Below are 17,455 nucleotides of genomic sequence, written 5' to 3'. Positions count from 1 at the left end.
GAGGCACATTTTTTTTTTAACTTCTCAGCCCAGCTATCATTGTGTTGACTTACTCAAATACAAAATGTATCAGTCTAACAACCTGTTGAGATTTATAACTGCACACATTCGGATATGGTCATAGTGGAAAATGGGTTCAAATGTTGGCAGAGGACATGTCTCTCGGGCTAGCAAACAGAACCTGAAAATACTATCCCCCAAACCAATTATGATGCTAGGTATGTAAATCCTATTTTTAAAACCACCACCCAAAGAAAAGGCTTAGTTGAAAAAAAATTTAAATCTCAGCAGACAGCAAAATCAAACACAATGTCTGACCAACAAAATCAATACAACTAACTGTTCCTCAACAGAAAATTTCAGGTTCATTAAAGAAAGCTTTGAGGCTGCTTTAATTTCAGCAAGACTGTGAAATCTGATCTGAGTTTTTATCCTTTACCGATACTCGAAGGACAAAGAAAAATAAGAAAACTGTTTCCAAAGCAGTTCAAAGTCTTTAGAAGTCAGTTTTCTCTCTCAGGTCCAAGGAGGAAAGGCTGAGTGACAAGCAGCCTGCCCTCTGCCCTCCTCCCTGCCCACAAAATTATTCCACCAGGAAAAGCAGGATAAGCTACAGGCTCACACGCTGCATAATGCCGCGTGGAAACAAGTGTTATGCAAACTGTTAGTGCCAGAGGTTTCTGGGAAATCACTCCCTTGACTTTACATTCTTTTTACTTATCGCCTTCAGATGAGCAGATGAGTGCTTAATTAACCAGCATAGGGACTGATGGTTGTTTTTTAAGTGCTCAAAAACATAAAAACTTTAAAAGACTGGCAAACAGTCTGAGGTACTTGCTTGAGAAATCAGAGGGTAAAACTGTACATCCTTCCATGGCCCTGAGGACAGCCTAGGAACACCTTGATATTCGATCGAGATGATGGAGAAAATGTTCCTCTGCATTGTCTGGAAAGCTAACCTCTAACAATGGTCAAGGGCCTTTAAGATTAGCAAGAAGAAAGCCCACTTCAGCCAAAGTCACGTCCCTTTCTTGACTTTTTAATACAACTGACTATACTCATGTTATTATTAACAAAATGCGTATGACTTAAGCAAATGTCATTAGCCACACCTGCCTGCTTCAGAGGCAGAGGCGAGATGCTAAGAAGAGAGTATATTTTCAATTACTTGCACCTCCAAGCGTGGTTTTCGGACCAACAGCATCAGCATCACCTGGGAATGTATTAGAATAAAGCACCCCTGGGCCCCCCCTCCAGCCCCAGCCCTGCTGAATCAGCACCTGCATTTTACCAAGATCTGTTCAAGTTTGGGAAGCATGGTTTGATAACGTGAGGCTCCTGTTTTCACTCTTAGAATCTGGTCATTCCAGAACCCGTTATTAGAGGGATGGGTTAGCATGTGGCAATAATTTTTTTTTTTTTTTTTTACTATCAGTGCTTATCATATATTCTTATCTTCCAAAAGAGAAAAGTGGGCATCACGGAAAAAGAATGAAATGAAACTGTTTCTGGCAGCCAGCCACATGGGCTCTTTCACATGCCATGTTTTTTAAATAGCTAATTTGATGTTACAAGCAAAAGCATGCAAAAGATACCTACCAAATTTTTTGGGAACCCAGTCAAGACCAAAAGTGAACTTCTTTATCTGCACTACCAAGTATTCAGGGAATGAGGCAAAGCGAGATGTTCTGGGAAACACAAGGGGATTAGATCAATGAAACAAGGCAATAAGAATTATGAATACAGTTCACGAAGCATCAAAAGCTGTGTCTGAGGCACACCCCGCGGTTCCAGTGGCTGCATTGATGAGGAGGAACACACACACACACCCGAGTGGACACACACTCACCACCTCACCGTTCATCCTGGCCTTTTCACGAGAAGAAAATGTTTAACAGAGGACCATGTTGTCCCTGAGGATGATTTTGGGCACGTTGCAAATTTATTACTTTTACTTTGTTGTGGCATTTTATATTTCTGAAAAGTGGTTTTCAACCATAAACATTTGTTTTCTTCTAAAACCCTTGCTAGAATTTAGTATATGTATTGTAGGTGTGTGTGGGCACCTGTGCATTGTGTTTGTGTAGGTATGAATAAAGCTCCCTGAGCAATCCTGACACACACCCAACCTGCTCCCACTAAGAGTCTCTATCTGGTAGCACAGAGTTGCCATAAGGAGGGTTTATTGGAAATTTGGTTGAGGCTGACTATTGGAAATGCCAGGGCCTCATTAAAATACTACTGCACCTAAAACCCATGGCCACAAGGTGTGTGTATATATCTAAATCTGGGCCTTAAATTAAAAAATTAATATATATGGTCAATGTCTTAAGTTTCACTTCAGACTTTCAGGAATGCTTAATTGCCTGAATGTGAGTTTGATAATTTTATGCACAAACTATTAAACTTATACACCAAATTCATGCCCCAGTTCCAGCTCATTCTCTCCACACTTATTATCTTGTTTATAACGACCATTTCCATTTAAGTGTCGATGTGGGTACAGTAGGTATATGGAAAAAAAGAAAATCAGCTGTAGGCAGATACTATAGGTACCTTTTAAAATAAAAGATTCTAGAACATGCTCCTTACAAACTCTACTTTCTAGTCACTGCCTTCTACGTGACATGCATCTTCCCAGAATTCAGAAAACAACGCTAATGCATTGCTGCCCCCTAGTGTACAAGAGAAGCCACAGTTCAGGGGCAGAGGACTGTCCAAAAAGTGTCAAAAGGCTTGGATGCTACTTAATTCACTCCAAATTGGACCCTTTTTGAAGCTTCATCTTCACATTTACAAAATAGATTTATTAATAATTTCTACCTGCCAGGGCTGTGCAATGTTCATGAATGACATGAAACCACCTGGCACACAAGACTGTGCTGTGTATATCTAAGGAATCAGCATGATTATTTTGTCATGAAAGACCTAGAATCCACGAGGCCCTGGACACTGACCTGGTTTGTCACTGATCTGTATTTTGCCACAGGCAAGTCACTTAACCTCTCTGGATCTCAAATTCTCCATCACAAGGAGGATAGAAGGGTACAGGCAATAATATAAGGGAGTTCTTCAAAAACCAGGAGCTGAACTATCATTAGCCTGCCTCACTTTCCAGAAATTATACATTACTGCTAATTAGGTTTTCCTATCTTCTGAGAAGCAGTAATATCAATACATTATCATTCTTAAATATAGATGAATCCTCAGTTTCACCAAAAACCAAGAAACTCCATCTGGTATTTTCAACCACTGTAAAAATGTCCTCTCTGACCCCTTCCTCTTACCACATTCACTTAAAAACTGGAAAATATATAATAGTGAAATCAACCAGAAGTCCTCAGTAACTCAATGATTTCCAAACTGTGGTTCAGGAGCCCAAAGACTCTTGCAGTTGCTCTGCAGTCAGTACCTGGGTGAGGAATCAGCCGGTAATACCATGGGGTGGGAGGCAGTGGAGGAAACTCGAGGCTGGTCGGCTGGGGGGACTGGCGAGGGATAATTTAACACATCACTTTGTTATGGGTAGCTACCAACCTAAGAGTACCAGAAAGCAGGTTAGATGGTGCCCACATTATATTTACCCTAACAGGTAAACACTCCTTATTCATCTTTGTAACCTCTATAGGGTCTTAAGCTGAATCACACATGTAGTGACCGCTCAATATAAATGTGTTCAATCTCAATGAATACTTGGCATTCATTAATTAGAGGCTTGGGACATCAAGTTTGTTAAATCCAGCAAAGTTATACACCACTTACCCTCTTATTCCTAAAATCATTCCTGGAATTAAAATTTTTCTTGAAAAGTTATGTATTTAATAAATACCATTAGAATATAGATCATTCAAAAAGGTCTAGACAGACACAGAGCAAATTTGCCTCAAAGAATTGTTACAGGAACTGAGTTAGGACATAAAGTGCTTAGAACTTTATGTCCTAAGTGCCTGACAACAATACTTTATCTACTGACAACTTATTATTATTTAAAATATAACAATTGTTCACTTACTACAATTCAGGCAAAAACATTATGAAAGCCTTAAATATATATAAACTGTCCCTCTCCCTGAAATTGACTATTTTATTGAAAACCTGGTCGCTAAAAAAATACAATTCTATCCTTTCCACTAAATATGTTGAAAACATGATAATCAACCACAGTCAAATTGTACAATCCAAGGCAGAAAAAAAAGATAAAAGTAATGTAATAACAATTACAGTATATATTTACTCCGCCAGACACTGTACAAAGCATTTTATGTAGCTTATCTGTCTTAACCCTCACCTCAACCCCATAAAGAAAGTTATTTTATTATTCCCAGTTTACATATAAGGAAAGAGGCTTATGGAGGTGAGGTCACTTGGCCAAGGTCACATACCAATAAGTTCTATGCTGAGGATTCCAACGCTGCCAGTCTACCTAAAGCTTGTGCTCTGGAACCCCACACCGTGCTTTTCTCTTCGTAAATGATAAAGGTCAAGACAAAATTTCTCCCTGTTGACCCTTAATCTATGAGCTGCTTGAGGGGAGGAACTAGGTCTTGTTCAATTCATTGCCCAGAATATACTAGATGAGCAATAATATTTGCTGGGTGAATAAAATTTCCAAACACTAATATTCTTCCCAGTCACTGTCTGTTCAGGACCAATTAAGGGAAGGCTCTTTATGTCTGGTCCATATTGACCCAAGATCTACCAAGAGGACATCTTTTGCCTCTTCCTGGCCTTTCAGACTCTGGGTCTAACACAGGAAAAATTCAAGGCTCCAAATTAACATAATAAGGAGATAATGTCTATACTATTGGCAATAAGAAAAAGCAAGAAAAAAAGATCTTTTAGGAATCCACTGAACTGGTTTCCCCAAAACTATTATTTGAAACATGATAAGGTATAATAAGGAATAAACAAGGCTATATAAGGATTATAAAGATACAAACATAAGCAAGCACGATAAGAAATATGCGGGCAGTGTACAACACAAGGATTAAGAGTTTAAACTTTGAACTTGAATGAATTCCAAGTCTGCCACTTAGTGGCCAATTACTTCTTTTATTTCCTCGTCTGTAAAATAGGGAGAATAATGCACCTACCTCGTAGCAATACTAAGAGGATTTAAGTGATAACTGATGGGAAGCACTTAGCACATAACTGGGAATAATAAATGTGCCATAATGGTAGTTGCTTTATTACCCTAAAACATTGGTTTTTCCTTTCCCACAAGACCAGTTTTCAATTATCAACAATTGTGATACATCCAGTATTAACTTTCTTTCATATGCATTTAACCATAAGAGCATGTGTGTATGCAAAAGACAGAGAAAATTTAATATCTACTGTTAAGGCTTAGAGAAAGCAGAGACCCCTCCTCAAGGATTCTAGGTTAATTATGTTAGCACTGCCTACAACTAAATATTTTATAGCATTTGAGGAGAAAATCAAGTCAGCACGCATTATTCCTCCACTCGGGTGTAAGAAGGAATTGGGTGGTGACTTTGCCCCAGGATAGAATGCAAGCTGGGAAGTGGACACAGGAGAAGAATCCAGATCTCCCAGGCATCAGAAACTGTCTCTGTGGAAAGCTAACACCTCCTAGCTCCACTTTAAAGATGGGCCTTTTCCTAGTGATGAGAAGGCTCCTCCCCTAAGGCCCAGAGAGTGACATACTCTCTGGGCCTTAGGGAAGACTCGCCACCACTTTACTGAAGAGCACAAAAGGGTGACCAAGTGGACAGGGCAACAAAGACCACTCTGCAGCTCACATGTGATGCTGGGGGCTTTCTAAGCCTAGAAAGCCTCCGATCACCTCCACCCCATACAGTATCAGAATTAAAGCACAAAGAGAAAAGGATGTTTGAGGAATCTTCAGCCTACTGTCAATAATTAAATTTAGGAAAATAAATAAAAATCAACATGCTGTACACAAAGTCACAAGGTTGTATATATTTCAAAAAGTTGAAAGAAAAAAAAAAAAGTTGTTTCCACCACTAATATAATATAGTGTGTAGCTTTCTAACTGCCCAAAGATGTGTCCAAGTTGTAGTGAAGTGAATCTCGAACATTTAACATGCCAGCTCACCAACTGTTATCTTCAAGGACACACACAAACATACGCACGCACGCACGCACACACACACACACACACACACTCCAAAACTGAGCAGTCCTCGGATGAAAACTTACCCCACAATGGATAACGGATAATTGAACTATTATTAATCTCAGTTAGATATGAAGAAACTTTTTAAAGGAAATTATTGTAAGAAAATATGGCTTTTTTTAAGCTCTTGAAATAAATTCTTGTTTTCCCATTTTTAACACATGAAGTCATCATCTGAAACAGAGGCATCCTGAGAGATGGCTGTCACACAGAATAAGTAATTCAGGTTTGACTGCTACTTGAAGTTGGGATAAAAACAGCCAGCAGTAGCTCGTCCATGCTTCCCTGCCCTTCACATCAACAAGAGCTCAGGCATAGCCTAGAAGAAAAATGGCTGAAGAATATCTAGAAGTAGTAAGACTACCAGAGCCTAACTTTTAGACCTTCCCCCTTTTTAGGCCACTGTAAATACTCTTTCTCCAGCTATATGAAGTGTGCCGGCAAAGACTTGACAGTATTAAATCAATTAAGGTGTCAAGTGGAGAAAAAAAAAATTTTTTTTAATGTACCTGACAATAAGGCTCACAATATAGAAACAGAACATCTCCTGACCACATCCTGGGCAGCTCATTGGAACAATGCTCAGGAGCCCTGATATCCACTTTGAGATGCCCTGAGACCCCGGATCTCCCGGCAGGTACACAGCCACCAAGTTCTAAGCTAAATCTTTCATTTTGGAATCAAAAATCTATCAGAGTGGAGTATAAATACTTAAGACTGTCATAAGTATTTTTCTAATTTCTTCATTAATATCATCTTGCCATGGATGGGGAGGGTTCTTGGCTATACCCTCGACAAAAAAAAAAACGAAAAGAAAACGCAAATTCCCTATAAGGGATAAACTACAACCTGGCTTAAAAAAAAAATCATTCCCTTGCACATGATACAGATTACAACAAGCCTGTTTTACTGGACAGGTCTCACACAAGTGAGGTCTACAACTAGTGTTGTGTAAATCATAATCCCATCTTGCCACACATGAGCAAGCATGCAGACCTGTACAATGCCCCCCAACCCTCCCCTAACCCGGTCCCCACCTCTCAAGGCCCCCTCCTTATCCTACTGCCACCACACAAGCGCGCACACACTTACTTCACACCCGCAGACTTTGCTTGTAGGGCGCTGCTCCAGAAATCATCAACGTTTTCCGGTTCAGAAAAGGCCTGAAGGCAGGCACTAAACGGTATCTTGGCACGAACCAGCTCGGGAAGGGGTCTTCTGTTTGCTTCTGCTTCCCTTCTCGTTAGTTCATAGGCGATCAGTTCATCTGAATAAAAGAGCAAATGAATGACTTTGCAATCACTTAATTTCGTGAAATGAAAAAGACCCCCTTGAACAATGAACCATCTTCACTGAAGGTTTCTGGGGTGGGGCAGGATTGCTTACTTGCTGCCCTCACAGAACCAGAGGAGCCTGCTGAAATCCTGTTTAGAGTGGCACTGCCAGGACGCATCGAGCCATTCATAATTTTTTGCCTGTTCCCCTTTGAGACTGATGGGAGGGAACTGTGAACTCCAGCCCAGGTGAGAGGTTCAGACCACACATGTGCTGTTAAGTGATTCACGAACCTGGACTTTCATTTGTCCAGAGGTCAAGGCTGGTTTGATCCCAATACCACCCTCTAATCACAAAGTCTTCACACCAGAGAATTCACACTGAAAGAAATCCGAGGGCTCACCTCTTCCCGGCCCTTCACTATGATTAGAAGTCATGGAGGGTGCAGGCCAAAGAGCAGGATGACCTATAAGGACCGCAGTTATCCAAGGCACCCAGCCCACGATCCTACCCAGCACTGCCAAGACAACTTCGTGTGGGCGTTACCCGACACTGCAGAGAGCAGAGCGGCCAACCTAGAAGGCCTTTCTACACTATCCCTGTTCAAATGGTTACACACCAAGGGAAAAAGAAGTGAGTGCACCATGAACTTCCCAAGAGTCAGCAGATCTGCTCTTGGAAACTACCTGTAAGTCAAAATTTTATATAGATTTCAAATGGACCTTTCTGGGAATTTCTTTTGTTACAAAAAAATCCCTTCTGATTTATCAGGTTTTAGACACACTGATATACCTTTGTGTTTTCTTAAACACATCTGAATATGCTTTTCCAGTTCATTCCCCAGTCCAAAATCAGTTTATGATGGACTTCTATCTAGGATGCTAGCATTAGGTGTTCCCAGCAATCAATTTCCTGAGACTAAATTTTAAGTCTCCTTTCTGAAAAAAAAAAGATTTACCACTCATAAATTCTGAGTTAGGATCACAGAACTGAGCACAATATGTTAGTATCCCCAAGTTAGGCGAGAGACAGCAATTAAGCCTAGTGCTAAAAAGGAAACAAACCACAGACACCCCCACCCCCATTTCTACTTTGTATAATGAATAAGAATTTAAAAACTGGTCAAAAGCTGCATGAGTTTATAGAAAATGGAAATCGTTTCATCTTAAAATCATCATAATCACCATTTTCCAATTAACACAATAAAGTAACTACACCCCAAACAAACAAACAAAAAAAGGAAAAAGGCCAGCCAGGGAGTCATTAAACCTTACAAAAATGACCAGTTCACAGGAAATAAGCAATCTAGCAGATATTTCTCCTTTTTCTGCTTCTAAGACGTTAATTCTAAGAAATACCATTCATCTATTCTGCTTGGGAAGAACCAGATCAGACTGACCGAAGGAACCTTCCCCTGAGGTCCCCCCACCTTCCTCCTGCTTCCAAGGTCCAGAGACCCTTCCAAGGAGCCTCGCCCCACAAAGAGCCCTGCCACATTTTATCTCCCACAACAGGCATCTTACTCGGATGCCAAAGCTGGATTATTTTTAAGAGGCCTCTCTCTGCTTGAATGTCTCACATCAAAACATGCAGCTCTGGGGCTTCCCTGGTGGCACAGTGGTTGGGAGTCCGCCTGCCGATGCGGCGGACGCGGGTTCATGCCCCGGTCCGGGAGGATCCCATATGCCATGGAGCGGCTGGGCCTGTGGGCCATGGCCGCTGGGCCTGCGCGTCCAGAGCCTGTGCTCCGCAGCGGGAGAGGTCGCGGCAGTGGGAGGCCCGTGTACCGCCAAAAAACAAACAAACAAAACAAAACAAAAAATAACATGCAGTTCTGATCACTCCCCTCAGACTTTCCACACAACTTGTGAGTGATAATATTAAATTACAAATAATTTCCTCTAAATTAAGCTGCCTCTAAACCAACCAGTTGGTCAAATTTATAGGCACTGAAGTAGGTTCCCTCCATAAGCCCTCCACAAAAATGTCAAAAGAAAGTCACATGGGGACTGAGGAAAAGATGAAAAGAGACATGCAAACCAGACACCGTCCGGGCTGGGTCTGCTCCTGACATGACTTCGCAGAGACTGAGCTGCAGTATCGCTGACTTGAGGGTTTTCACGTGTGAAGAAGCACACTGCTCATTTCCCACTTTAGAACGTTACCCTTGTTGGTTGCCGCCTCCATGGCCACAGGTAACTGCATCAGGTAATCCACCCTCTCCGTGTAGCGGACTTTTCGGGTCTGACAGCACTGAATACGTTCTTCCACCAAAAACCGAAAAACATCACTTGGGTTTTCTGAGCCAATGCGGTTCCTCTGAAGGTTGGATTATAACAAGTTAGTAAATTTGTGGATATTAAGGCATGAATAAAAATTAGCACAGAATCAAATATAAAGCTGGTGTAAAGATCTGGTGTTACTAAACGCTCCCCCTGGGCATGCCAGTTCACCAGAGTACAGGAAAAGACTGGTAGTTACCTAAAGTCCAAAAATGGGAGATTGGTTAAATATAGTTCATCATGTGAATTAATATTATGCAGCCGTTAAAAGTCATGTCAGAGGGACTGACCTAGAAAGAATTAGAAGAAAGGAGATGTGGAAGCCCAGCTAAAGAGAAAGGGAAAAAAAAAAAATCAAGGACTGCCCTGGAAAAATTAAGCCATGTATGATATGATTATATAAATGCACTAATGTAAATTATACAGAAATAAAAAAGAAATCATGCTATATTCCAGTAGGTGATGACGTGGCAAAACGTTCACAACAGGTTAAGTGAAAAACACTGCTCACAAACCAACACGTAGAAAATGGATAGCACCTGGAAAATGCCTAGGGGGGAAGGGTCAGACACCAAAATGTTAGCACTGCTTGTTTGTGGGAGCAGGTAGCATGGGAGGTTTTGATTTTCTCCTTTGTGCCTATGTTTCCACAAGGAACACATCTGTCATCAGGAAAAAAGTAGTTATTTTTTAAGAGAGGGGAAAAAAGGCTTTACTCATGAATTCTCAGTGGCCTTTAAAAAACCACAGCATTTATTAATGTGAGTCGACTCTGCTCTGAGCCGAGTGACCATCTCAGAGTGATGGCAGGAGGACACCAAATACCACGTGGGACTCTGAAGGAGCTTATCACAGAGACAAAAAACAAAAAAGGCAAATGAAATAAGGGATAAACACTCCCAGCACACATTCAAATTAGGAGGAGAACAGAGAGTCCCACAAGTGCCCAGGAGGCCGGGCATGAGGGGCAACTACATCAAGCGGTCTGAGCAGAGAAAGGCCCAAAGATGCCGACTCTGAGGGAGCCTGGCCAGAGAGAGATTTAGGTGGGGAGTGGAGGGGTGGAGCATTCCAGCCACACCAGCAGGGACTGCACGCAGGGGTGGGCACACTTCTTACAACCCTTTTGAGCATTTCTGAAGACTGACTTTACCTCTACTAGATTCACCAGGTGCAAGAAAAATTCCTGGGCATCCTGCTGTCTGTTGGAGGAGAATTCCGGGTGGCTCCTGCTCACAAAGGCCTTAAACATGCGTGGCGAGATCCCATTCTGTTGAGGCTAAAAAATAAAACCAACTCACAATACTTTCATACCCATTAGCAGCACTAAGTAGGAAGCAGAGTGGGGATTAACAGCCCCGATTTCAGATAAGAAAACTGAAGCCCCCGTTAGCTAAATAGTGATAGCGGCCAGCATGCACTGGATGTTGATTATGTACCAGGCACTGTGCTATGAGCCTGACGTGAGAACAGGATGGGGCTCTTCCTGTTGACTTCCCCTGAAGGAAGTTAAAGGAGAGGAGAGGTCTACAGCATCTCCCGTCCCCCCGGCCCATGAGGGAACAGGAGAGAAAGTAAAGGAAATAGCTCTGCAACACCCCAGGCAACCACTGCAGAGCTGCCAGGCTCACGGAGCTCCCAGGAGCTTGCCCTCACCTGGAGAAGCGGAAGGAGGCTGCCTGCAGCTGCCAGGATGGGAAGAGCAAGGATAACTTTGGCTGATGAGGATGTGCGCCCTTCCCCGGGGGGCTAAAAGGACAGAAGGCAGCCAGGCTCCCCCAGAAAGGGCACTGCATAAGGTGATGGGAGGGCAGCTGAGGAGACTACGGCAGGAGCTGGGGGGGGAGAGGGGGGATTACAGAAGTCATCGGGGAGGGCATCAGGTAAAAGGTCCCTGTGGAGGTCCCTGAGGGGACAAGCAGGGGTGGAGGGCATCTGTGAAGAACCACTAATGTGCCCCCCACAAAAAGGCTGGCCATGATAGAAGACTCATGGCAGCCAAGAGGGAGCAAATGCACTAGCTCAGGCAAAGGCTCTGCCTTGTCTCCAATCCCCCCAACCCTCGATCCTTGACTCTGGAGGGGCCAGAGGGGGTGGGAGGAGGCAAAGAGGTGGAACAAGGACAAACAAACACCGGAGGATGCCGAAGCCGACCCTTCTACACTGCTGGTTTCCAAGCCTCCCGAGCTTGGTAGCGGGAGAAGCTTTAAACTGGCTTTAATGTGAACTGGGCTTTTTTTTTTTTTTTTTTTTTTGCGGTACGCGGGCCTCTCACTGTTGTGGCCTCTCCCGTTGCGGAGCACAGGCTCCGGACGCACAGGCTCAGCGGCCATGGCTCACGGGCCCAGCCGCTCCGCGGCATGTGGGATCTTCCCGGACCGGGGCACGAACCCATGTCCCCTGCATCGGCAGGCGGACTCTCAACCACTGCGCCACCAGGGAAACCCTGAACTGGGCTTTTTAATGCTGTACTCTGCAGGAAATCCAGGCACTCTGCCTGAGATACTCCGAAGAGGCAGAGTGGAAGCTCCACATCACCTTTAAAGACAGAGGTGGGCTCAGGATAAAGCTGTTTCCATCTAATAATGGTGCTACATGTCACCTCGTTTAATACTCACAGTAACCCTATGAAGAAGGTTCTACCATCATCCTCATTTTGCAGCTAAGGAAACTGAGAACTGCAGAGAAGTGCCACAAAGGTCTGTCAACTGAAAGTGGTCTTACGACCAGATTATGCAGCCAGCAAAGAGCAGAACCAGAATGAACTCCAGACTCCAGGTTCTGATCCCAATTCCAGGCTCTCGGCAGCAAAACCAGAGCGGCAGCTGTAGCACAGCACGCCCCAGTGAGACGAACCTCCCCTTGCCAATCAAGCAGAAGAAGTAACTCATGTGCTCTCTGCAAAGGTGCATCCACTTCTCAAAATCTCCACAGGCTCAGCTTCCAGGCCACCTCCCCCTCCTCTGAAGTCCAGAGAACTTGCTCTCTGGGCCATCACTGAGCATAGCACAACATGCCTTTTACTTCCTTTAACTTTCAGCCCGCTCTGGCCTGTCCCCTCAGCCTGACTGCAGTCCTTGGCAGGCAGAGGCCTTGTCTCACACTTCTTTGAGATCTGGATGCCAGAGTCAATGCCCAGGGTCTAGAGGCCATGACAGGAGTGCACAATCACACAGTCAGATGTAACAGGTGATGGGAAAACTCCAACAGCTACCTCCCTGCCGCCACAGGGCAGCTCTACATATGAAACCTCTCCAACACGTGTTCTAAGCAACGTTTCTAATAAAACTCAGGTGAATTTTCCTGTCCTGCTGAAAATATATCTGACCTAGGCATCCAGCATTTCCCAACCACCTCCTTCATGTAGAACACATCGGGGGTTCTGCCCTCCAAGAGCTGACAGACAACGGCGGGGTGGGGGCATGATGAGAGACAACATGTATCTATAACAAACGTTAGGGAACACTGCAGAGGACTTGAAACAGTGCTGACAGCTCTGGGAGAAGAACTCCCCAAAGTGGCGGCATCTGAGGGCTTGGAACCTGTACATAAATGACCAGCTTACACACACACACGAGGCTTCAGATGTGCTTCTAGGGCTAAGTGAAGACCAATTTATATTTGATGATCAGCTTAACTACCCACACATACACCTCCCGAAAGGAATGTAAAAGTTTGTAACTTTCTCCAATCACAATGCCGATGTATATCTACATGGTATCAGTCAACACACGCATGCAAAAATAATGCATTACATTTGCATAATGACTAACACTTAGTCATTCATTCAATAGAAATTTACCAAGTGTTATAAAATGTCAGACACTATTCTAGGTACCTGGATGAATATTTACGAGGTGCTAGGCATAGTTCTGAACACTTTATACATGCGTCTTACTTAAATCACCCAACTTCATGAGGTGATTACTATTATTATTTTCTCCACTTGACAGATGAGGAAACTGAGGCAAAGAGGAGTTAAGTAACTGGCCCAGGATCACACAACTAGAGAAGTCAATCGCAGCCTCTCTATCCGTCTTTCTCTTTCTCTTGTGTCCTAATACTGCTTGTTGCACACGTGTGCCTAGCTCTCACCTCTGATGTCCCTGAGTCCCTCTTACCAGTTGCTGAGCAGAGTAGACTGTCTGGACTCTGGGCAAGCCCTCTTCAAACCCACGCACCCCTGGGGCCAAGAGCACAGGCCAGGCCAGCAATGACATGTTCACTCGGGGCAGTGCAGAGACACCGCTTGGAATACACCTATTCGTGTTGTGCATTTCGGCTTAGGCACGCACATAAGCACACACTCACTGCCTGCTGCTGCTGGTGTTAATTCTAACAAGCTGTGCTTGGAACCTGAGGTGGCCGCCAGTCCCCATCAAAGCAGCTGCTTGGAAAAGTTTACTAACTTGCTGAAAACAAATTCTGAAAAGCCGGTTGCTGCTCTGTGCCACCACGTGGTTGTACAGCTGGGAGGAGACGTTTCAATGGAGACCCTGGTGAAAACTCCTGAGACTCAGCCCCGCACTTGGACTGCAGCCCAGCCTCATTCATTCCCCTCCCATGCCTCTTCTCTCTCGTTGCCCATTTCAGTTGTTTTCCCTCAACTGACCTTGCTTAATCCCTGGTGCAACAGACAACCTATAGCTTGAGAATTGATGGTCACTGAGAAGTTATTTGAAAAGCTTCCTAACCGGAGAGATGCTGCCTCTCCCTCCCCACATCTCACGGCAGACCAGCTCCTGGCTCTCACAGCTGGGTTGGATTTATCTCAAACTCGGCCTCCCCACACTTAATGCCTAACCATCAGCTGACCCCTCTGTCTGCACCCACATCCCACACCTATTCTATCTCTGATTTCTGAGGGGAGCTCTCACTAATTCCCATGTTCAACTATTACTATGTTCGCTTCATGTCTGATAGAAAATCAGGCTATAAAAAAATGAACCTGAATCTAACTAAGCTTCCAGATCTAACTTCCAGCTTGCAAGAAACACAAGCTAAACAATACCTCAAGGAAGCAATCATTAGAGCAATCCTGGGGCAAATGATCCGGCTCCTTCAACAAATCAATCGCTTGCAAAAAGAGGGGGACTCTGAAAAGATGTCTTTGATACTGCAAGGGAAAATCTGTATATGGGCTGGGTATTGGCTGATACATTTTGTTGTAACACTTTAAGCAACTTTCAACATGATATTAATGTTTAAAAAAAAAGAAGGTATTCTAGTTACAGGTGCATACTGAATATTTACAGGGGAAAAGGATGATGCTTAGATTTTGTGTCAAAATACTGCGGGGAAAGGAGAGGAAGGGAAGGAGGAGGGAAGGGAAAAATTGAGTTCAGGAGGGACTGATGAAACCAGATTGGCAGTAATGGTGACTGCTGAAGCTACATGATGGTACATAGAGACTCATTATACTTTGCTCTCTACGTGTGTGTATAGTTGCATATTTAAATATTTTTTTTAAAAAGGTCAGGCTCTAGAATAAGGCAGTTACTTCAAAGAAACCAAAAAGCCTAAATAAGAACCAAAAGGAATTCCCTGTCAGTCCAGTGGTTAAGACTTGGCGCTTTCACCGCCGTGGTTCAGGTTCAATCCCTAGTCAGGGAACTAAGATCCTGCAAGCCATACGGCACCGCCAAAATAAATAAACAAGAACCAAAGAAGTACATCAAAGAAATAACATGTTTCCTGGTTGGCACTGGGTCAGTGTCATCACCTGAGTGTCCCCTACGGGCCCATCACCAAACAAGGCTAGAGAGATCAAACTGACCAAGAATCAGACCCGCCTTCAGGAAGCTCTCGCTCTTGCTGTGAGCTGCCCCTCGGACCCCAGAAGCAAAGGCTAGTCTTGACAACTAACTTTATAAGAGGGAGCCCCAGATAGTCTCCTAAATAGCACCCACCTAAGGAACCTGTCATAGTTATAGGGTGCTGTACTTACTTTCTCCATCAGCAACTGCAAAACAGATCAGCTAAAATTGGAGAGAGGACTACCATGTTCAGAATCTTTCCCAAATGCTCACACAGAACTTTCTGTTTAACACTGCAACCAAGAAGGCAGCCAGCCAGTGTCCACTCATATTCCTCTGAGGCTAATGCTTTAATTAATAAACAAGCAGCAAGATGAGACTTTATATCACTTTAGAGCAACGGTTGTACAGATGCTTACATTATAAGATCACAGGAATGAAAAAAAATACATGCATCTCCGCCGTCCCCAAACACAGGTGTATGTCATCTGCTGATTTAAATTTTTAACCTTAAACCATAAACCTTGGACCAGTAATTCCTAACTCACGTCCAAACCCCAAATCTCCTAAGCTAAAGGAACAGAGGGTATTCCCCCAAGCTATTTTTCGTATTTCAAAAGATGAGTTAGAAATGTTACATTTGCCCAAAGTAGGAAAATGGAGGTTAGTGAAAACAAAGTTCTTATGTTTGGAGCTAAAATTACATCATCTGGAAGTAGAGCCCTGGTTATATCATGTTGATTAAAAACTGAGACCAGCAATTCTGTGTCAAGGATTAGTTAGATGGGAAATTAAATGAACTGTCACTTAAGAAACAGTTTGTTCGGAATACAGAACTGTTAATAATGTGCTATCTTCAGGAGGAGAAATAAATTATGGAGTATTCAGCATTAAATTGTGTGAAAGCACTGTCTTAGAATGCATAAAGATCAGGAATATTATTATTATTATTTTTGCGGTACGCGGGCCTCTCACTGTTGTGGTCTCTCCCGTTGCGGAGCACAGGCTCTGGACGCGCAGGCTCAGTGGCCATGGCTCACAGGCCCAGCCACTCCGCGGCCTGTGGGATCTTCCTGGACCCGGGCACGAACCCGTGTCCCCTGCCTGCATCAGCAGGCGGACTCTCAACCACTGCGCCACCAGGGAAGCCCAGGAATATTATTTTTTGAAGAAGAAAAAGTGTCCTTTTATAGTGAGGAGGTTTTAGCTACTATAGATGCAATTTAATTTTAAAAATCAATTCAACAAATTTATACAGAAATGGCAGTGCCCCCAAAAAACACTGCAAATCTTTTTATAGATGAAATATGTATTAAGCATGCATACATAAAAACTAGATTTCACCTTGGTCTTTAGCAGAGCAACTTAATATCCAGAAGTATATATTTTAGAAATGACCCAAGATGTGAGTAGCCCAAGTTACTGGGCTATCTAGTAATTCCGCAAACTTTAAGCAACCCCTTTTTTTTTTTTAACTTTTTATTTTATATTGGAGTATAGTTGATTAACAATGTTGTGTTACTTTCAGGTGTAGAGCAAAGTGATTCCGTTATACATATAAATGTACCTATTCTTTTTCAAATTCTTTTCCCATTTAGGTTGTTACATAATATTGAGCAGCGTTCCCTGTGCTACACAGTAGGTCCTTGTTGGTTTTCCATATAGCAGTGTGTACATGTCAATCCCAAACTCCCAATCTATCCCTTCCCCCCAACCTTCCCCCCCATTTTGTAAATAAGTTCGTTTGTAATTTTTTTTTTTAATGTTCTGCATGTAAGCAGATTATCATACTATATTTCACTTTCTCTGTCTGACTTACTTCACTCAGTATGACAATCTCTAGGTCCATCCATGTTGCTGCAAATGGCATCATTTCATTCTTTTTAATATAAGCAGCCCCTTTTGTCATCCACCTACCAGCATCTACACATTGAGGCACTGGGAGCCTGAAACAAGTACTGGAACAATTGTTAGAGAAGCAG

At 43.3% G+C, this 17,455-nt stretch overlaps 1 protein-coding gene across 1 annotated transcript in view; it reads right to left on the bottom strand.

The window, feature by feature from the left end:
* Nucleotides 1-17,455, bottom strand: part of USP13 (ubiquitin specific peptidase 13) — a 117,290-nt gene that overhangs the window by 31,878 nt on the left and 67,957 nt on the right. Inside the window, exons 11-14 of the mRNA XM_065876127.1 lie at nt 10,871-10,996; nt 9,601-9,754; nt 7,253-7,427; nt 1,600-1,688 (exon numbers count right to left, since the gene is read on the bottom strand). Of these exons, the coding sequence (XP_065732199.1) occupies nt 1,600-1,688; nt 7,253-7,427; nt 9,601-9,754; nt 10,871-10,996 (544 nt within the window). The remainder of the gene's footprint in view (nt 1-1,599; nt 1,689-7,252; nt 7,428-9,600; nt 9,755-10,870; nt 10,997-17,455) is intronic.

The sequence above is a fragment of the Phocoena phocoena genome, chromosome 4, assembly GCF_963924675.1.
Source record: "Phocoena phocoena chromosome 4, mPhoPho1.1, whole genome shotgun sequence".
Lineage (NCBI taxonomy): Eukaryota > Metazoa > Chordata > Mammalia > Artiodactyla > Phocoenidae > Phocoena > Phocoena phocoena.
Note: the sequence above shows the minus strand (reverse complement) of the source record. Positions and strands in the feature narration are given on the sequence as shown.